The following is a 16,662-nucleotide window of genomic DNA, read 5'->3' on the forward strand; positions in this document are numbered from 1 at the left end:
TTGACATTTTGTATGACAGTGAAAATGTAGCTTTTGAAAGACGTGGAGAGATCTCTGGAGTCAGTCCACGGGCTTCATAATCCAGCCACACTGCTGATGTTCACCATTTTAATTTAAAGAGATAGTTCACCTCAAAATAAAAAAATCTGTGATTTCTAACTCATCTTCTTGTTGTTTCAAACGCAACAAGATTCACCATAAAAGTGAACCATGTAATTTGTGTTCTTCTGATTACGGATAAATGGCCAATTTCAAAATTCTGTACTGGTTTGAAAAGTTAAATCAGTCGTTTTAAAATGCTACAAGTGAATTTAGACATCACAGCAGTATAATGCACAGTATGAAAAGTTTTTTTCTGTTTTGAGATTTGCTGAAGAATATATTTAACTGCATTATTAAATTATACTGTTTTATAAAGTACTATAATTAATAATCATCAACCAGTACTGAAATTAAAAAATCTTGTAAAAATAAAATCATTAAAAAAATAGAGGCTGATAATTGATTTGGTATTTAAGGATTATATTTTTGAATTCTTAAATAAAGTTATTGGCCGTAAACTAAAATTAACTGTCATTTTATGGAAAAGATCTATGTGAAGATTCTTTTTAAAATTATAGTTTATGATAAGAGTTCATGGGAATGATGGAATTTTTGGGGGGAACAATTCCTGTAAAATTCTGTCAGCATTTTCTTACCCTCATGTTGTTCCAAACCTGTATGACTTTTTTCTTTGGAACACAAAATAATATATTTTCAAGATATAAATACGGTTGTAATCCAAATTATTCAACCCCCATTGCAAATTAGGTTTATTGGCGAAACTTACAGACTTTCAGCTATTTGCAATGAACTAATCAAACAAAAGTAATTGAAATAGCTCAACACAACAAATGTGTGAAGGGGTTTCCTTAAATTCATCTGAAAATGCAACTTTTAATGACTTCTGCAGTTTCAAAATTATTCAACCCCCTGAATAGAATCCCTCACAACAGCACAAATCTGCAAAACAGGTGTTGTCTCAGGCCCACCTGATGCAACCAATCAAGGGCTTCATTAGTTGCATCAGGTGTTCTTGAGCTAAAACACATTAAATATCTGAACTGGCTGGGTTTGTTGAGTGTCACAATTGACTGCATGTTAGAAATATGGCAAAAGAATGGTTAAAAAAAATTAAGAGAAGATGATATCGCCCCTCACAAACAAGGAACCGGATACAAAAAGATAGCGAATGCACGAATTGAAAAGCATATGCTAAAATAATCACTCTGTCGACAGTTAAGCATGGTTGTGCTCGGGATGCTGTGGGGCTGCTTTGCTTCTTCTGTCACTGGAAACCTGCAGCGTGTGGAAGGCAAGATGGATTAATTTAAGTGTCAGGAAAAACGTCATGCCGTCAGTGAGGAAGCTGAAGCTTGGGCATCATTGGACCTTCCAACGGGACAATGATCCCAAGAATATAGGCTTGGTTGCAGAAGAAGTCCTGGAAGACAGTGGCCATCAAAGTCACCTGACTTGAACCCCATAGAAAATATCCGGTGGGATTTGAAGGCGGTTGCAACATGCAAAACCAAGAATTTTATTGAACTGGAGGCCATTTCTCATGAGGAATGGGCTAAGATTCCTCAGAAACGCTACCAAAAGCTGGTGTCTGGTTACACCTCTCGTTTACATCAGGTCATAACTGCAAAATGGTGTTCTACTAAGTACTAAAGATGCTTGCCATGAAGGGGTTGAATAGTTTTGAGACTGCAGAAGTCATTAAAAGTTGCTTTTCCAGTTGAATTTGGGGAAACCACTTGAAACATTTGTTGTGTTGAGCTATTTCAATAACTTTTGTTTGATTTGTTCATTGCAAACAGCTGAAAGTCTGTAAATTTTGCCAATAAACCTGATTTGCAATGGGGGTTGAATAATTGTAGGCCTATATGGTTCCGAAACGCGATAAACGCCTTTTTTATTTATTTAAATTAGTTACTGCAAAAATCAGTATTGTATCTGGTTGGTATTGAAAAGTCAATGTTTAATTTTAAGTAAAATGCGATATCCGCCGTGTTATTCTGTCATGTTTTCTCCCTTTCTTTCCAAACCGCGACAAACGCCAGTCTCCCTTCTCTGCAGAATGCGATATATCCGCTCTCAACCAATCACAACGCACCATGTAAACAGTAACGGCAGCGCCTTAAATACACCCTGCTTCCTAGTTTTTCTTATCTATTTTGTACTTTTAGATCAACAAACAAACAAAAAATTAATAATTTTGACGGCATTGATGAACCTGTGGTTGTTTCTGCGGTGGGTAAGAAACGTAAGGCATCGAAATTGAATAATTTACGTGAGGAGATTAAGAAGATGAGGCACTCGGGAGGAGGAAAAATGTTTTCAATCTTCTTTACAGTTCTTAATAAAAATATTATACTAATAAACTTACGTTGTTGTGTATATTCAACAGTTTCAATATGAAAAAATGTTCAATATGAAAAATCAACTTTTATATTGATTCAATGGATTAATTGCATTTTGATTTAAAAAAATAAAAAAAAGGATTTATTGCATTTTGGGGAAAAAAATAATCCGTTTTTATAATAAATCTTTAAAAAATCAAAACCTGGATTTCATTTTTGTTTTGTTATTATGACCTACAAATGCTATGTGAAAGTTTGAAACAGAATATAGTGGTTTTTATCTTTCCACTTTCTTGGTAAAGAAAACACATTTTTACTCAAATTAATCTAAATGGATTTATTGCGTTTTGGAACCAAACTCTCATAGTTAACCAAAAAGGTTTGGTAACCATTGACATCTATTATGGAACAACATGAAGGTGAATAAACAATGACACATCTGTGTTTCTTACTTGTAACTTGAGAACTACTGTCCTCAAGCCCTTTTCATCTTTTCCTTTTCATCCACCCTTCCAAATCTTTTATTTTTTTCTCCCCTCCTTCCTCGTCATCCCACCAGGAGAAGCCACATAAGTGCTGATATTTGAAATGTCTGGATTGGTCAAAGCATCCTTAGAGGATTGGTCTCTGTCAGGATGATGCTGTGTTTGCGTGTGTGTGTGTGTGTGTGTGTGTGTGTGTGTGCGCGCGCGCTTTCACGTGCATGTACAGCTTATTCACTCACAAGTACACATAGTAAATCTTTCCTTTCTTCCCTCCTTCTAAAGCAAAGGGTGAAGCTTCTTGACCTCTGCATTAACAGAAATAGTTTTCCTGCGGGAGAGCCGTGTTATGGGGAGAGAGAGACTGCGTGTGACATTTATGGAGTCAGCTTCTGCCCAGCTCTCCGCTCTCACCCTGTTTGTGCGCTGACAACACATTTGCAGCGTTCTCTACTCACCGTTCATGTGCGGTGTGTGTGTGTTGAGAGGAGAGATTCTGTATATTATTCAGCTTGAACATGGAGGATCATCAATAATAACTAAGCGCTGTGATGGAGGCTGTAAAAAGAAGTGCTCCACTGTCTCGGGTGGAGTACATTGAGTGCTCGCTGTTTCCTTTTTGTTTTTAACTCTTTTTTTTTTTTACTCATGTGAGAAGAGAGAAATTTTTAAAAAGGGTTTTGATATACAGTGGCCCTAAAAAGTATGTGGGCACTTAAACTTCACTTAAAAATGTCTGAATGCCATTTCATTAAATAACAAAATTTCTGGTTTCCACTAAAATACTAAGCAACAGAGCTGTTTTCAACATTGATAATAATAATGTTTTTTGAGCACCAAATCAGCTTATTAGAATAATTTCTGAGGGATCATGTGACTCTGAAGACAGTAGTAATGATACTGATGTTTCAGCTTTGATCACAGGAATAAATTACATAAAATATACCATCATAGAACACAGCTATTGTAAATTGTAATAATATTTCACAATATTATTACTTGTATTGTATTTTTGAAAATGCTAAATGCAGCCTTTGTGAGGATAAGAGACTTCTTTCAAAAACATTAAAAAATCGTACCAACCCCAGACTTTTGAACGGTATGGAATACTATTCAAAATGCAGACTGAAGGTATGTGGTCTCTGGTTGTCAAACGTTAGTGGATTATTTCCATAGTTAATTCTGTGTACACCTATGTTAACTTGTGGGGAACTGACTGTAGATCTACTAGATGTTTAAAAGACATTGCAAAAATGTCTCAGAAAAATCAGATTGTAAATGTTTGATTTGATATTGTGGTCTGTGCAGTGGCATTCAGACATTTGTAAGTGCTAATTAAGTGTGCAAATACTTCTTTCTAGAAACATTTTCTATAATTTGGCTGTATGATGTGTTTGGCGGCAGTGATGACACACAGGCCTCAGGGTCACGAGGAAGGTCAGTGACTGTCCCTTTGGCTTTGTAGGACCAGCCAATCAGAACGCAGTGTTTTGGCCTTTGAAGAGAGAGAGAGCTACAGAAGGCACCACACGGTAGAGAGCGCACAGCAAGATGGCCGACATCCAGTTCTACGGAAAGATGGATGAGAGACAGTAAATTCACTGTGTAGGTTAAATGACAGGAATGTACTGAAACACAAATAGCTTTCCATATATTAACAAGGGGCAAATGATTCCAAGACTGCTATATTTTTACATTTTTTAACTTTTTTCTTTCTTTCAGTAACATCACAGTAGAATCGAATGTTGCTTGCTAATGTTAGAAACATCATTAAAAATATTGACATATCCAGTGTGTCTGACATGACTGCAAATTCTTGAGGTGTGAGATTTTAAATGGGTCTAAAGCATGTATATGTGTGTGTATTTTTTAGGAATGGCACAGGGGAATGACCATGGCACACAGTACCGTTCTGCCATCTACACCTACAGCCCAGAACAGCAAGAGCTGGCCATGATGAGCAAGCATATGTACCAGGAGGTGCAGTATCTCGAAACACACACAAACTTTACATTGAATTCTGTTGATTTTATAATGAGTTAATGATATTTAATAACCCCTAACACTAGCCCCTTCAAACCCTTCATTAGGATTCTGTTATTTATTACTATTTACTATGATTATTAAGATATTACTTAGCTAAAATAAGGACATATCATAGACTTTTATTGTTTTTATATAAAGTTAAATATAATTGCTGTACAAAAAGCCCTAGAAGATAACTTTTTGCATTTTTATAAAAAAAAATATTTAATAATTATTTTTACATTTGAGAATGTCCCCAAAGGGAGATTTTTTTATTAGATTTTGCTAACTTTAGGGGACAGTTTTGTACATACAGTGCTCATTCATGTAATTTTTCTAAATGATGTATTAGAGGGGGCATTCGTGAGCAATTAAGTACATTATCGTTCAAAACATTGGTGGCCAGTAAGATTTATTTTTCTATTTTTGAATGTACTTAATTTTTGTATCAAGCAAGGATGGATTAAATTGTTCAGGAGTGACAGTAAAGACATTTGTTACAAAGGATCTATATTTCAAATAAATGCAATGCAGTTCTTTTGAACTTTGTTTTCATCAAAGAATCCTGAAAAAAAATGTGTCATGATTTCCACAAAAATATTAAGCAGCACACCTGTTTTCAACATTGATAATAAGAAATGTATCTTGAGCAGCAAATCAGCATATTTAAATGATTTCTGAAGGATCATGTGACACTGAAGACTGGAGTAATGATGCTGAAATTCAGCTTTGCCATCACAGGAATTAATTACATTTGAATTACATGTGCATTACATTTTAAAATACATTAAAATAGAAAAAGTTAGTTTAAATTATAATAATATTTCACAAATGTTTTTTTTTATTGTAGTTTTACTGTATTTTTTATCAAATAAATGGTGAGAAACCAAAACTCAGCCTTGGTGAGAAATGTAAAAAAATAAAAATAAATACCAACCCTAAACAGTAATTTACATATAACCACAGATTTAGCCAATGATTTGCTTTTTCTTCCCCACCACATCTCCAGAAGCGCTTCTGTCCTCTCTTTTCGATTCTTTGCCTCTCTCAAACTGTCCACTGTCAAACACTGACCGCCCACACCTGTCAGAAAGATGCGTTTGTGGATGCTCATGAACGCTGCTCATCTGATTGTCTGGACTGTTAGCCTGTCGAACTAGCGTGATGATGCTTTGTTTTGTGAGATGCAGGAGCTTGGGGAAACATCACCGTGGTACGCTTTGCTCCTCGTGTCATCTGTCTTGCTTCTAGGGCTCAGATGTGATTTGGGTGAGAGGGGAATGAGGCGGTGGCAGAAAGGTTGGGTGACCCCTCTTGGCCTTGGCCTTGTGCGCATCAGGGGTGAAAGGTCAGGCTTGCGGGAGGCAGCTGTGGTTAAAGGGACGCAATCAGATCAGGGGACCGAAACGGACATGCTGTTGATGGCCCTAGTGACCCCACAAGCTTAAATGAACACACACACAGATGTAGTGAGGACTAGGGGGTGCACCCCACAAACTGCATGTAAGCAGGGGTTAAAATGGACCAACTAAATTGTATGTGTATTAAAGTGTTCTTGCTAAATAAAGAAAGGAGAATACATGGATGAATTGGACAGACATGCAGTTATATATATATCCATTGTTTTGTTTCATGCTCACCAAGGCTGCATTTATTTGATCAAAAATACAGGAAATAAAAGTAATATTTTAGTAATAGTTTATTCCTGTGATGGCAAAGCTGAATTTTCAGCAGTCATTACTTGAAGTCAGTGTTATGTAATGTGCTAAATATGCTGATTAGGTGATCAAGAAACATTTCTTATTATTATTAATGGAGAAAACAGTTGTGCTGCTTAATATTTTTTTGTTGAAACGGTGATACTTTTTTCAGGATTCTTTGATTAGAAAGTTCAAATGAACGGCATTTATTTGAAACAGAAATATTGTTTTATTTCCCTTTTGATAAATTTAATGCGTCCTTGATGAATAAAAACAAAAACAAAAATGTTGCCTAAATAATGATCGATATGATGTTTTATTAACAAGGTTTGGGAGGAGCAGGTGCAGATAATTAACCCAATTAGCACAAGTGGAGTTCAATCTGTAATCAACTCAGAATAGGATAAATAACAGCAGAACCCACCGTTGTTCCTTGACAGTTTATCAGCATCCCACCTCCACCCCATCTCCTCACTTTAGTTCCATCTACTCTTACCAACGGGGGGAGTACTCTGGGTTCGGGCAGAAATTCCGAGCTCGGAGCCCTCCAAGTACGCATAACCTTAACCATAATAATTATATGTAGATGTGAACTCATGAAATATGATTATATACGAGAACTGGTGTTGATAGTAAAGAACTATTGTGTAAATAGTATTACAAATAAATGATTGTAGAAATTCAATATGGCACGTGAAGTTGTACAGTAGGTGATATGACCTGAAACCTGAAGGCCTTTTGTATGGAACGAATGGCTCTGGATTGCATGAAATCTATTTTAAATATGTTTATTAAAAGTGCGACACATCTCCTAGACTTTATAGCTTTTCCCAGCAGTCGATGCTTGTGCTTCTCTCCTGATCCTTTTTGTCTCTGAGGGCATAGCAAATCTGAAGTGGTTTCGAAGAGCAGCTTGGTTACATAAGCAGCAGTGATGAGATTAGACATGTTAGCCCAGAGTCTTGTTAAAATATTGAGGAATGTGCGTGTGTGTTCGTGTTCGTCATACTACGGAAAAGCACAACTGATTGTGTCGCAGTGGATAGTGAACATTTTAAAGAGGGACAGTGAAATGAAAGACAGACGTGATGAGTGTGAAGAGATTGATGAGGCCTTTTTGAGGACTCTTCCATCAGGTCAAACTCAGGTGATGAATCAGACACCGACATCACATGCAGACAGGAAATGAATTATTAGCACCCGTTGAGAGTTGCACTCCATCAGAGTCTCTCAAAACTCTGCCATCAGTGAGGGCAGTCAGGGAGAAGGAAAAGCAGGAGTGGGAGAGGAAGAAACGCTCTTTTAAATGCCGTGGATGAGGAGAGGACGGGAGGGGTGCTGTAATAAAATGTAGGAATTTGCAGAACATCAAAGAGTTTTTATTCAGTAGTGATAGAGAGCGAGACGCAGGAAGAGAGAGTGGAGGTACAATTCTGCTGCAGTGAAGCACTTTCTCAGAGGAGTTATTTTGGGGATTTGAATGGAAGTTTATGAATTTTCTTTGTTTATCTGCTTGTGTTATGGTGCAGACATCAACATTTTATTCATTTATTTATTTATAATGGATATGTTATGTTCTTTTCATGGCCCATATCAAATAATGTGGAGAGATGAGGGTTTTTTTAAAGAAAAAGGCTATGCACAAATGGGATAAAAAAATCATTTTAAAGTCAAAATTTACATTATGTATTAGAATATTTATATTTTTCGTCTTTTGTGCAATGCTATCGTTATTCCCACTTCAAAATGTTATCATAATACTTATTATCAAAATACAATTTAGTAAAATGTAAGATTTTTATGTAAAAAGCATTTTTTATGAAATGAATAGACCGTATTGATGTAGCACCCATATGCGTCTTTTTTTACTTCGTTATTATTTTCTTTAGTCATGTTTTTGTTTGTTCCCTTTATAACCCATGTAAAAACAAAATAAAAAGTTTTATGCAAAATTCTTTTTAGCTGACATTAACCGATTAAATTCACAATCTAATCAATTTCCCTTTTTTTTTTTCGGGTGGAATATCCTGTTTCATTGTGAAATACGTCAGTTTATGGAAACCAAATGTGTTTTGAATGGTGTTTGGTTCTGACTTTAATAATAATTGAAAACGATTTAATTATCATTTCGACCATGTTAGCAGATTTTGATAATAAAAAGAACCATGTAATAATCATAAATGTAGTAGTAATTGGCTTAAATAGACAAGTTTCTCTTCCAAAACGCTAATCGCTAGTGATGCCTAGCTCAGGTTCCCAAAAGCGCTCTATCTAAAAACAAAATCTCTCTCTCTCTCTGTTCCATGTCATGTAATCTTAAACATATAGATGCTCATGCTCTCACACTTTGATCTGTCTCCTCTCACAGGTCACATGACCCTCCGCTGTCTTATTCCCTCTCACAAAATGCAGGAACAGCCAAGTATGACAAAATGGATTCCTGACTATATCTCATGCACACAGACTCAAACACACACACACACACACACTCATGCTTACATGCAAACTAAACATGGGTGGAGATGTGCATAAATGCACAGAACAGCCTTGGCCTTTACACTGTTTTTTTTTTTTTTTTTACATTATTCTATCTCCTTTTGAATGTTTAGCCTAAAGTGAATCACACATACAGATGTGTATATATACACCTACACATGCTTTTCTATTTGTGCAGCAGAACTACAGCTTCTGATATATATCTCAGCTTTTAGCAGAGACTCTATAGTCTAAAGCAGAAACGATAAACAAGATAGCTAAGCTAAAACACTGTCACAGTTTCCATATTCAGATATTTTGCAGCATAGCTTTTTAGTTCATAGAAAGAGCTGCATTAATATTCATTATTTATGTTAAAAGTAGGACAAGCAGTTGCAGTTAAACGTACACAGGGACTGTGTGTGTTAGCATGCGCATGTGCAGATTTGTGAGTGTGTGTGTGTAAATAGTCTTATAAGGTGAGTTTATGGCCCACAGAGAAACCCAAATTAAATTCAATCTGATGGGAATATTAAGGGAATTCTGGTTGTGAAAAAGCTATACTGAAGACAGTATATACACCAGAAAATAGTTGGACTAATAATAACATGAGTGTGTTTAAGGATGCAGAAACCCTCTTGTGTTAGTGGCATTAGTTGAGTCATCAGTCACATGAAGCATATCCTCGCTTTCTCTCTCTCTCTCTCTCTCTCTCTCTCTCTCTCTCTCTCTCTCTCTCTCTCTCTCTCTCTCTCTCTCTCTCTCTCTCTCTCTCTCTCTCTCTCTCTCTCTCTCTCTCTCTCTCTCTCTCTCTCTCTCTCTCTCTCTCTCTCTTTTTGCTTGACTGTCCAGAGAAATGTTCTCCTCCACCGGAGAGACACAGACCACCGAGCTTTGACAGCGCCAAGTTTCTGTCACCTTTTCCACACACACACACACATACAATTTCCCCAAATTTACACTTCCTCTGCTTTTAATGTACACTATTTGAAATAATGTGCTCAATTTAAAGGGTCATAAACAGGGCTCAACAATAAAAAATAAAAAAAATCTGTTGGCCCATCCAGGCCAGGTACATTAGATTTGTACTTGACCTGCCAATGTAGGCCTAGCCCCAAAAAATAAGAATAAAAAATATATATTTTTACATGTGCCAGAGGAATTAATTCATAATTTAAGAAAAGGAAACCGATGTGCTCTTTAGATTAGAACCACAGAAAAATGCCTAAATCACCTGAATTAATTCATTTATTTAATATATTTTTATTTTTTACGGAACATTTTCTTTACCAAAAATAACAGCATTTTATTTATGAGTAATTGTAATGATAATAATAATTATTATTATAAATTACATTATAAATAAATCATAATTTTCTCACACACTCTTTATACACACCTGGGTAAATCTTTTCTTCATCTTCCTGTTCACTGTTGCAACCATGTAATAATCCAGTAAGATCATTCTCACCTTTTTGCCTTTTTTAAAAATATTAATTTCACAGACAAGATTTTGAAATTCAAAGCATATGGGGAATGTTGGCTTTATGCTGTTGTACAGGTATCTTTGTTTTGTTTATGTCCCGGCTGTTGTTAGGATGTCAGGATGTCTCTGGGATGTTATGGTGCACATACAGCATTTGTTAGACATTAAATCAGAAGCGGAGTAAATGCAGCAGACTTATGTCGCCACCTAGTGACTGAGATCTGAAACTACATACAATTCAAAAAGGACAGTTGTGATGGCTCAAAAACCAGCACAATAATTCTTTCCTCTTTTCTTTCTGTTCTAGAGACATGTGAGCTTTAGAAATACTGTGATTGATGTTTAAATGTGTTTTGTTCTCTATGTTTGTACTAGTACTACCTAAAGCAATTTTCTGCTGTTGGAGTTTACAGAAGTGACCCCTAGAGGGAGACAGAACTTCAACCATGTCCCTTTTAAAGAGTTTTGGACACCATGGCTTTAACATCTCACACACAAGAAAGTGTTGTTTCAGTTCAAATCGAATTGCTTCTCCCTTCTCCCTAGACAGCAATCACGTTTATCCTCTTGATATCAAGAATGTGTCATCATTTACTATCTCTTTCTCTGCTCTTCTGCTAGGCGCTGGCGAGGAAAGGCCTGGGCGAGATCACCACAGAGATCCGAGAGCACACCGATTTCTACTATGCTGAAGACTATCACCAGCAATATCTGCACAAGGTGCCTAAAGGATACTGTGGGTTAAAGGGCACAGGTGTCACCTGTTCTTTTGAAGGAGAAAAAGATGAACTCTGACTCAGGGCACAGACATAATTGTCTGCTATTTTAAAGGGATACCAAAAATTTACATTTTGTCATAATTTATTCACCCTCTTGTAGTTCCTTTTTTCTTGAAGAAAGTCATATTTAATATTCTTCTGAATAGCTGGTTTATCGTAATCTAAAACCATAACAAAACATTTTCATCACTTGAAATAAAAAAAACTTTAAAGGGTTAGTTCCCCCCAAAATAAAAATTCTGTCAGTAATTACTCACCCTCATGTTGTTCCAACCCCGTAAGACTTTCGTTCATCTTCGGAACACAAATTAAGATATTTTTGATTAAATCTGAGAGCTAGATCACTCCTCCATAGGCTTCTTAAAGGGGTCATATAATGCCATTTTTGTACAAGCTAATATGATTCTTTAGGGTCTAAATTAAAAGTTTGTAATATACTTAAATTAAAAATTCTCATTAGTATTGTAAGAAAACAGTTATTTTACCTGGTCAAAAACAGCTCTGTTTTCAGCACGCCGTTTCAGTGCATATGACTTTAAATGATCATGAGCTTTGCTCACCCCGCCTCTCTGTTCTATGCGTACACCATTTGTAACACAATAACCATAACGCGTTGTTCATTATAAACGTGGGATTATGAATTATATTGAGAACGTCGTACATAGAAAACATGCCGTAATGTACCCTGAGTGTAAACCTTAGACTCATTCATCGTGAAGCGTGCAAGCGATTTGCAAAGATATAAATATTAATATAAAGGTTAATAAAACGTTACACTCACTTCAGTTGTTCTAGAGGTTCAGCAGGAACACGAATATCTGGTACCGATCCTTTATTCATGAGCAGCTTCTTAGCAAAACCAGCTTTATACTGATCCTCGTTTATAAGCAGTCTGGTGTGTGAAATGATTCGCGCAAACATGAGAGCATTGACGTTGCTCGTGGGGAATATTCCCTTCGAAAACAAAACTCAGCCACTGCGTCTTAAGCGGTTCGGATTTAGAAACATTAAAATGACTGCTGTGTTCGTTATTACACCCAAGAACAGAACACCACAATCGCTTAGACGCCATTCTGCTCATAGACAGTGCTCCAGCATATCAACAATGACCGCGCCGGTCCGACTCCGCGCAGACTATGATTGACAGCTGGCTCACGAGCGAGGGCGGGTCTGTGTTGAAACCCGGCTGTCAATCAACAATCGCGGGAGGGGCGTCCGACCGTGTGACGTCACACGGTCGAACGGCTCGATTTGAGGCAGGGGAAAACATATAAGGAGATTAAAACAAAAACACTGGATGGATTTTTATCATTACATGATGGTTGTGTCCAGCACTGCCAACACACATTTCAGTACAATCAACTTGAAAAAGTGCATGTACCATTATATGACCCCTTTAAGGGATCGAAACTGACCGGCCCAAAAGTTATGAAAGACATCGTTAAAATTGTCCGAGTGACTACAGTGGCTCAACCTTAAGTTTATCAAGCGACGAGAATACTTTTTGTGCGCAAAAAAACAAACAAAAATAACGACTTTATTCAACTATTCATTTCCTTCTCTGTGGGCAATGAGATTTCACGTAGTGAAACTACGCAAAGCTTCTAGGTTGCACGTCGTCCGAGGTAGTCCGAGCTGGTGTGAGTGAGTGGAGGCTCGGACTAATGTGCAAATTCATGAGTCCAGGTAAAATGAAGCAACTGTGTAGTTACATTTAAGCTATTTTAAGGCATGAAGAAAGTGTTTTCACAGGAAAAAGCATTTAAATATGCCATTTTGATTATCAAAGATGAGTTTTAAGGGATGGGTCATTCTACAGAAACGTCCACTTTTGGTATGGCAAGATGTCTTAAAATGTATTTCTTTTTCTAACATTTAAACTTACACCACATTATTAGATTACCCTTTGACTTTATGAATATGCATAAATTACAGCTTAATGATTTTTTATATTTTTTTGCATTTATTTAAAGATCGCATGTACCTTTTTTTGTCACTGGTGTTACCTTACTTCTTTGGCAATATTAAATGTTTTTATGAAATATTATTTCAATTTTTTTTTCAGCACATGTAGTCAGAGTTACCAAAAAATAATAATAATGCAACAAATAAGGTGATTGTTTTATTTATTTTAATCAGGTTTGTTAAAAGTGTGCTTGAATGAGGTTAGTTCATTTGCGCAACCTTGTATTTGCTATAACAATGAAAATATTTGAAAACCAGTTAAAATCTAGTAATGATGCAATCCTTTAAATCTTACCTTTTGAGTGTTGCAGAATTAAATGGATGTAAAATTATTATCATGTCACATATGGCATTGTATTTAATGTGACAGAAAAAAAGACGGTAACACCAGTGACACAATGAATCACCAATGACATGCATAAGACCAAATATCATTATTCTTCAACTATAATTAAGTAGATGAGACTAAATTGTTACATTTGGCATATAATCTAAATGAATAGCTTTGAGTAAAGTTTATCTATAAATAGGAGTCACTGGTGTTACTGGTGTTACCCATAAGAAGGGTGACGCCAGTGACAGTAACACCAGTGACAATTTTCATGAAAAATTCATTTTACAAAATGGCTGCTGCAAGGTATCAAACCACATGTTGTCAATCATGGTATACTAACTAAATTAAGTAGTTTAATCCATTTGTATTCTATTTTTTTTTACAATTACCTAACAATAAATTAGGTCATACCAGTGACTTCAACTAAAAGCTTCATATGAAATCATGAGATAAATGAGAATATTTCTGATAACTGAAAAGAGACAGAGGATTTATTATGGGCTTTTCTTCATAGAAATTCAGGAAATTGGAAGAAGGAAGTCAAGTGATGTCATCAGTGTGATTTTTATTTCAAAATAAGAGATTTTGGTTTAACGGTAACACCAGTGACACAACTCCAGGGGACCACTACTTTCATTATAAATTTTATCATATTTATTCTGCATTTAGTTGTTTTTTTTGTGTCATTTACATAATATATTAGATAGTTATGTATACATTATTGTATTTTAAATGGTGTAAAAACCTGTTATTGACCTCAAAATAATGCATTTTCCCTCTGTACATGACTGTGGGGACGAGCACTTCTGTGGTGTTTGGAATTCTATATAATTAATAAAAAATAAAATATTGCCACTTGATGGCTCAAGAAGGTGTAATTGTTCAAATAACATATTGTTTTATTTTAAAATGTAAAGAAATTGTAATTCTAAAGTGTTTTTTTAAGTGTAATATTTCTGTAAAGGCTATAGGGACAGAAAAATGGACATTTCCGTAGAATGACCCGGATACGATTATTGACTGCAGGGGGACTTGAACAATATAATAAGAACGAAAGCCAAAAATAACAAAACTACTAAATTAACCTGAAAACAAAAAATATTAAAACTATGATAGCATATAAATGAAACTAAAATAACACTGAAACACAGAAAATGATGGTCACTCTTTTTCATGCAGTTAAAATAGGCTATAGCTTTTAAGCTTTAAAAGGGAGGACACCATTTCTCACCCAAAACTATTGTATGGGATGACTTCAGAAGAGTATCGTGCACTAATCGTATGGACTATTTCACTGTGCTTTTGTGTTCTTTTTGTAAAGCTTGAAAGATTGGTGTGAATTACTCTTTTAACATGGGAGTGCTGTTTTGCAAGTGTATGTGTGATCCATGTATAAAATGATATAGAATTTTCCTGTCAAAATGTCAATAGTCTAAGTTGGAGCTTCAAAGCTAGCAGCAACCTTCTGCCAGTGATATTTCCTGAAGCTAAATCTGTCATACTGTCTGCTCTAGAGCATCTGCTCTGTGGCTGCCATGTGCTCTGGCCAATTGCTGATCTCTATGGACATTAGTTCTGCAGCATTCCAATACATCACCCCCTGATTTAAAATACAAATGACAAATTCTGCCTCATGGTAACATGCATTACAACGCTTGCTTTGTGAAATCCAGTTTTCATAACCATTCGGAAAGGTGTACATAAGACTGTTTACTTTAATCTGCTTTCGAACAATTGTAAAAATAGAATTTAGCTTGTAGCTTATCCCAGTGACACAGACCATAGGCAGAGAGACAACCTAGATCAATGGCCAGTCATCATTATTATTATTATTCAGGGAAAATTCAACTATTTTTCTTTTTCTTTATTGAGCCGTCAAGTTGCACATGTCTTTTTTTTACCACTAGGAGGCAGCACATGTAAATATAAAAAGCATATCTCTGAATAGGTTAAGGCAAATTGTAGAATGTGTCATTTCTGTGCCATTGGCATCACCAAACAAAAGCAGAAATTACTAGAAAAGAAAGATTTGTCATTGCTTTACAAAGGCTTGTGAAGGTCATTTAGGCCTAGACCCAGTTTAAATACGTGGGTCGTTTGAAGAGAGACTTGAAAGCTGGAAAAAAATGTGGTTGGTTGGCAGTTGGTTTCTAGATGGTTGGTACGTTTTTCTGGGTTGTTGTGGGGGCATTTAGGTGTTGTAGCCTTAAAGGTTTAGGGAGAGTTAGAGCAGAAACGACCAGAGCCAGAAGACATTTTTCAAAATGTATTTTTCTGTGTTCCATAACAGAAATAATGTCATACAGGTTTGGTATGAGATGAGGGTGGGAGAATGATGACAGAATTTTCATTCTGGTGTGAACTATTCTAACCTGCTTTAAGTGGGTTATTGTAAATATTCTGGTTTCACACCTCAGCTGTGTAAAGTGCTACTCATGAGTCAGCTGCTCATTTTAGAAAATGAAAAAGAGCTTGACAATAAGCTGAATCTGCTGACTGGCCTGACCAGAGCCGCATAATTACAATGATTATATATGTTGATCTGTCAGACTTAAGCAGTGGTAACTGCCCTTGTTTACCTCTTCATTAAGTTGAATATGAAGTACTGATGGACTGACTTTGAGTGAAGTTTAAGTGATATTTCTGACATGGTTTAAAACTGTGTCAAGGGGTTGTAGAACCGTCAGAATGGAGGATTCTGGGAGCCTCGTGTGGTGTGTTGTCGTCTGCTCCTCAGCTGATGATGTCACTGTTATCTATCATCTCTGGGATGAGACACACACATGATTCACACAGCACCTGTATGAGCAGACAGATTTCTGGGAAATGATACATTCATCTTCACACTCCCACGTGTGTGCTATATGCACCTACCTGTTTTCACCGCCAGACATGCATAGGGGTTACATACACACATTTCTGCTATGTATGGTTCAACACAAACATTGGCCAAGGTCAGATTACCAAGATTTGTTAAACAACTGCTTTCTTTTTTTCCTGCGTAAATTGAT

At 36.1% G+C, this 16,662-nt stretch overlaps 1 protein-coding gene across 2 annotated transcripts in view; it reads left to right on the forward strand.

Annotated features, from left to right (window-relative positions):
- The window catches only part of msrab (methionine sulfoxide reductase Ab), a 29,205-nt gene extending 17,678 nt beyond the window's left edge, over window positions 1-11,527 (forward strand). Inside the window, exons 5-6 of one of the 2 annotated variants that reach the window (XM_056234099.1) lie at window positions 4,761-4,867; window positions 11,195-11,527. In XM_056234099.1, the coding sequence (XP_056090074.1) occupies window positions 4,761-4,867; window positions 11,195-11,368 (281 nt within the window). In that variant the 3' untranslated portion in view covers window positions 11,369-11,527. The remainder of the gene's footprint in view (window positions 1-4,760; window positions 4,868-11,194) is intronic. The other variant, XM_056234100.1, reaches the window with a different exon arrangement.
- The last annotated feature ends 5,135 nt before the right edge of the window (window positions 11,528-16,662 follow it).

Source organism: Rhinichthys klamathensis, unplaced genomic scaffold (assembly GCF_029890125.1).
Source record: "Rhinichthys klamathensis goyatoka isolate OS25496 unplaced genomic scaffold, OSU_Roscu_1.1 h1tg000387l_1, whole genome shotgun sequence".
Classification (NCBI taxonomy): Eukaryota; Metazoa; Chordata; class Actinopteri; order Cypriniformes; family Leuciscidae; genus Rhinichthys; species Rhinichthys klamathensis.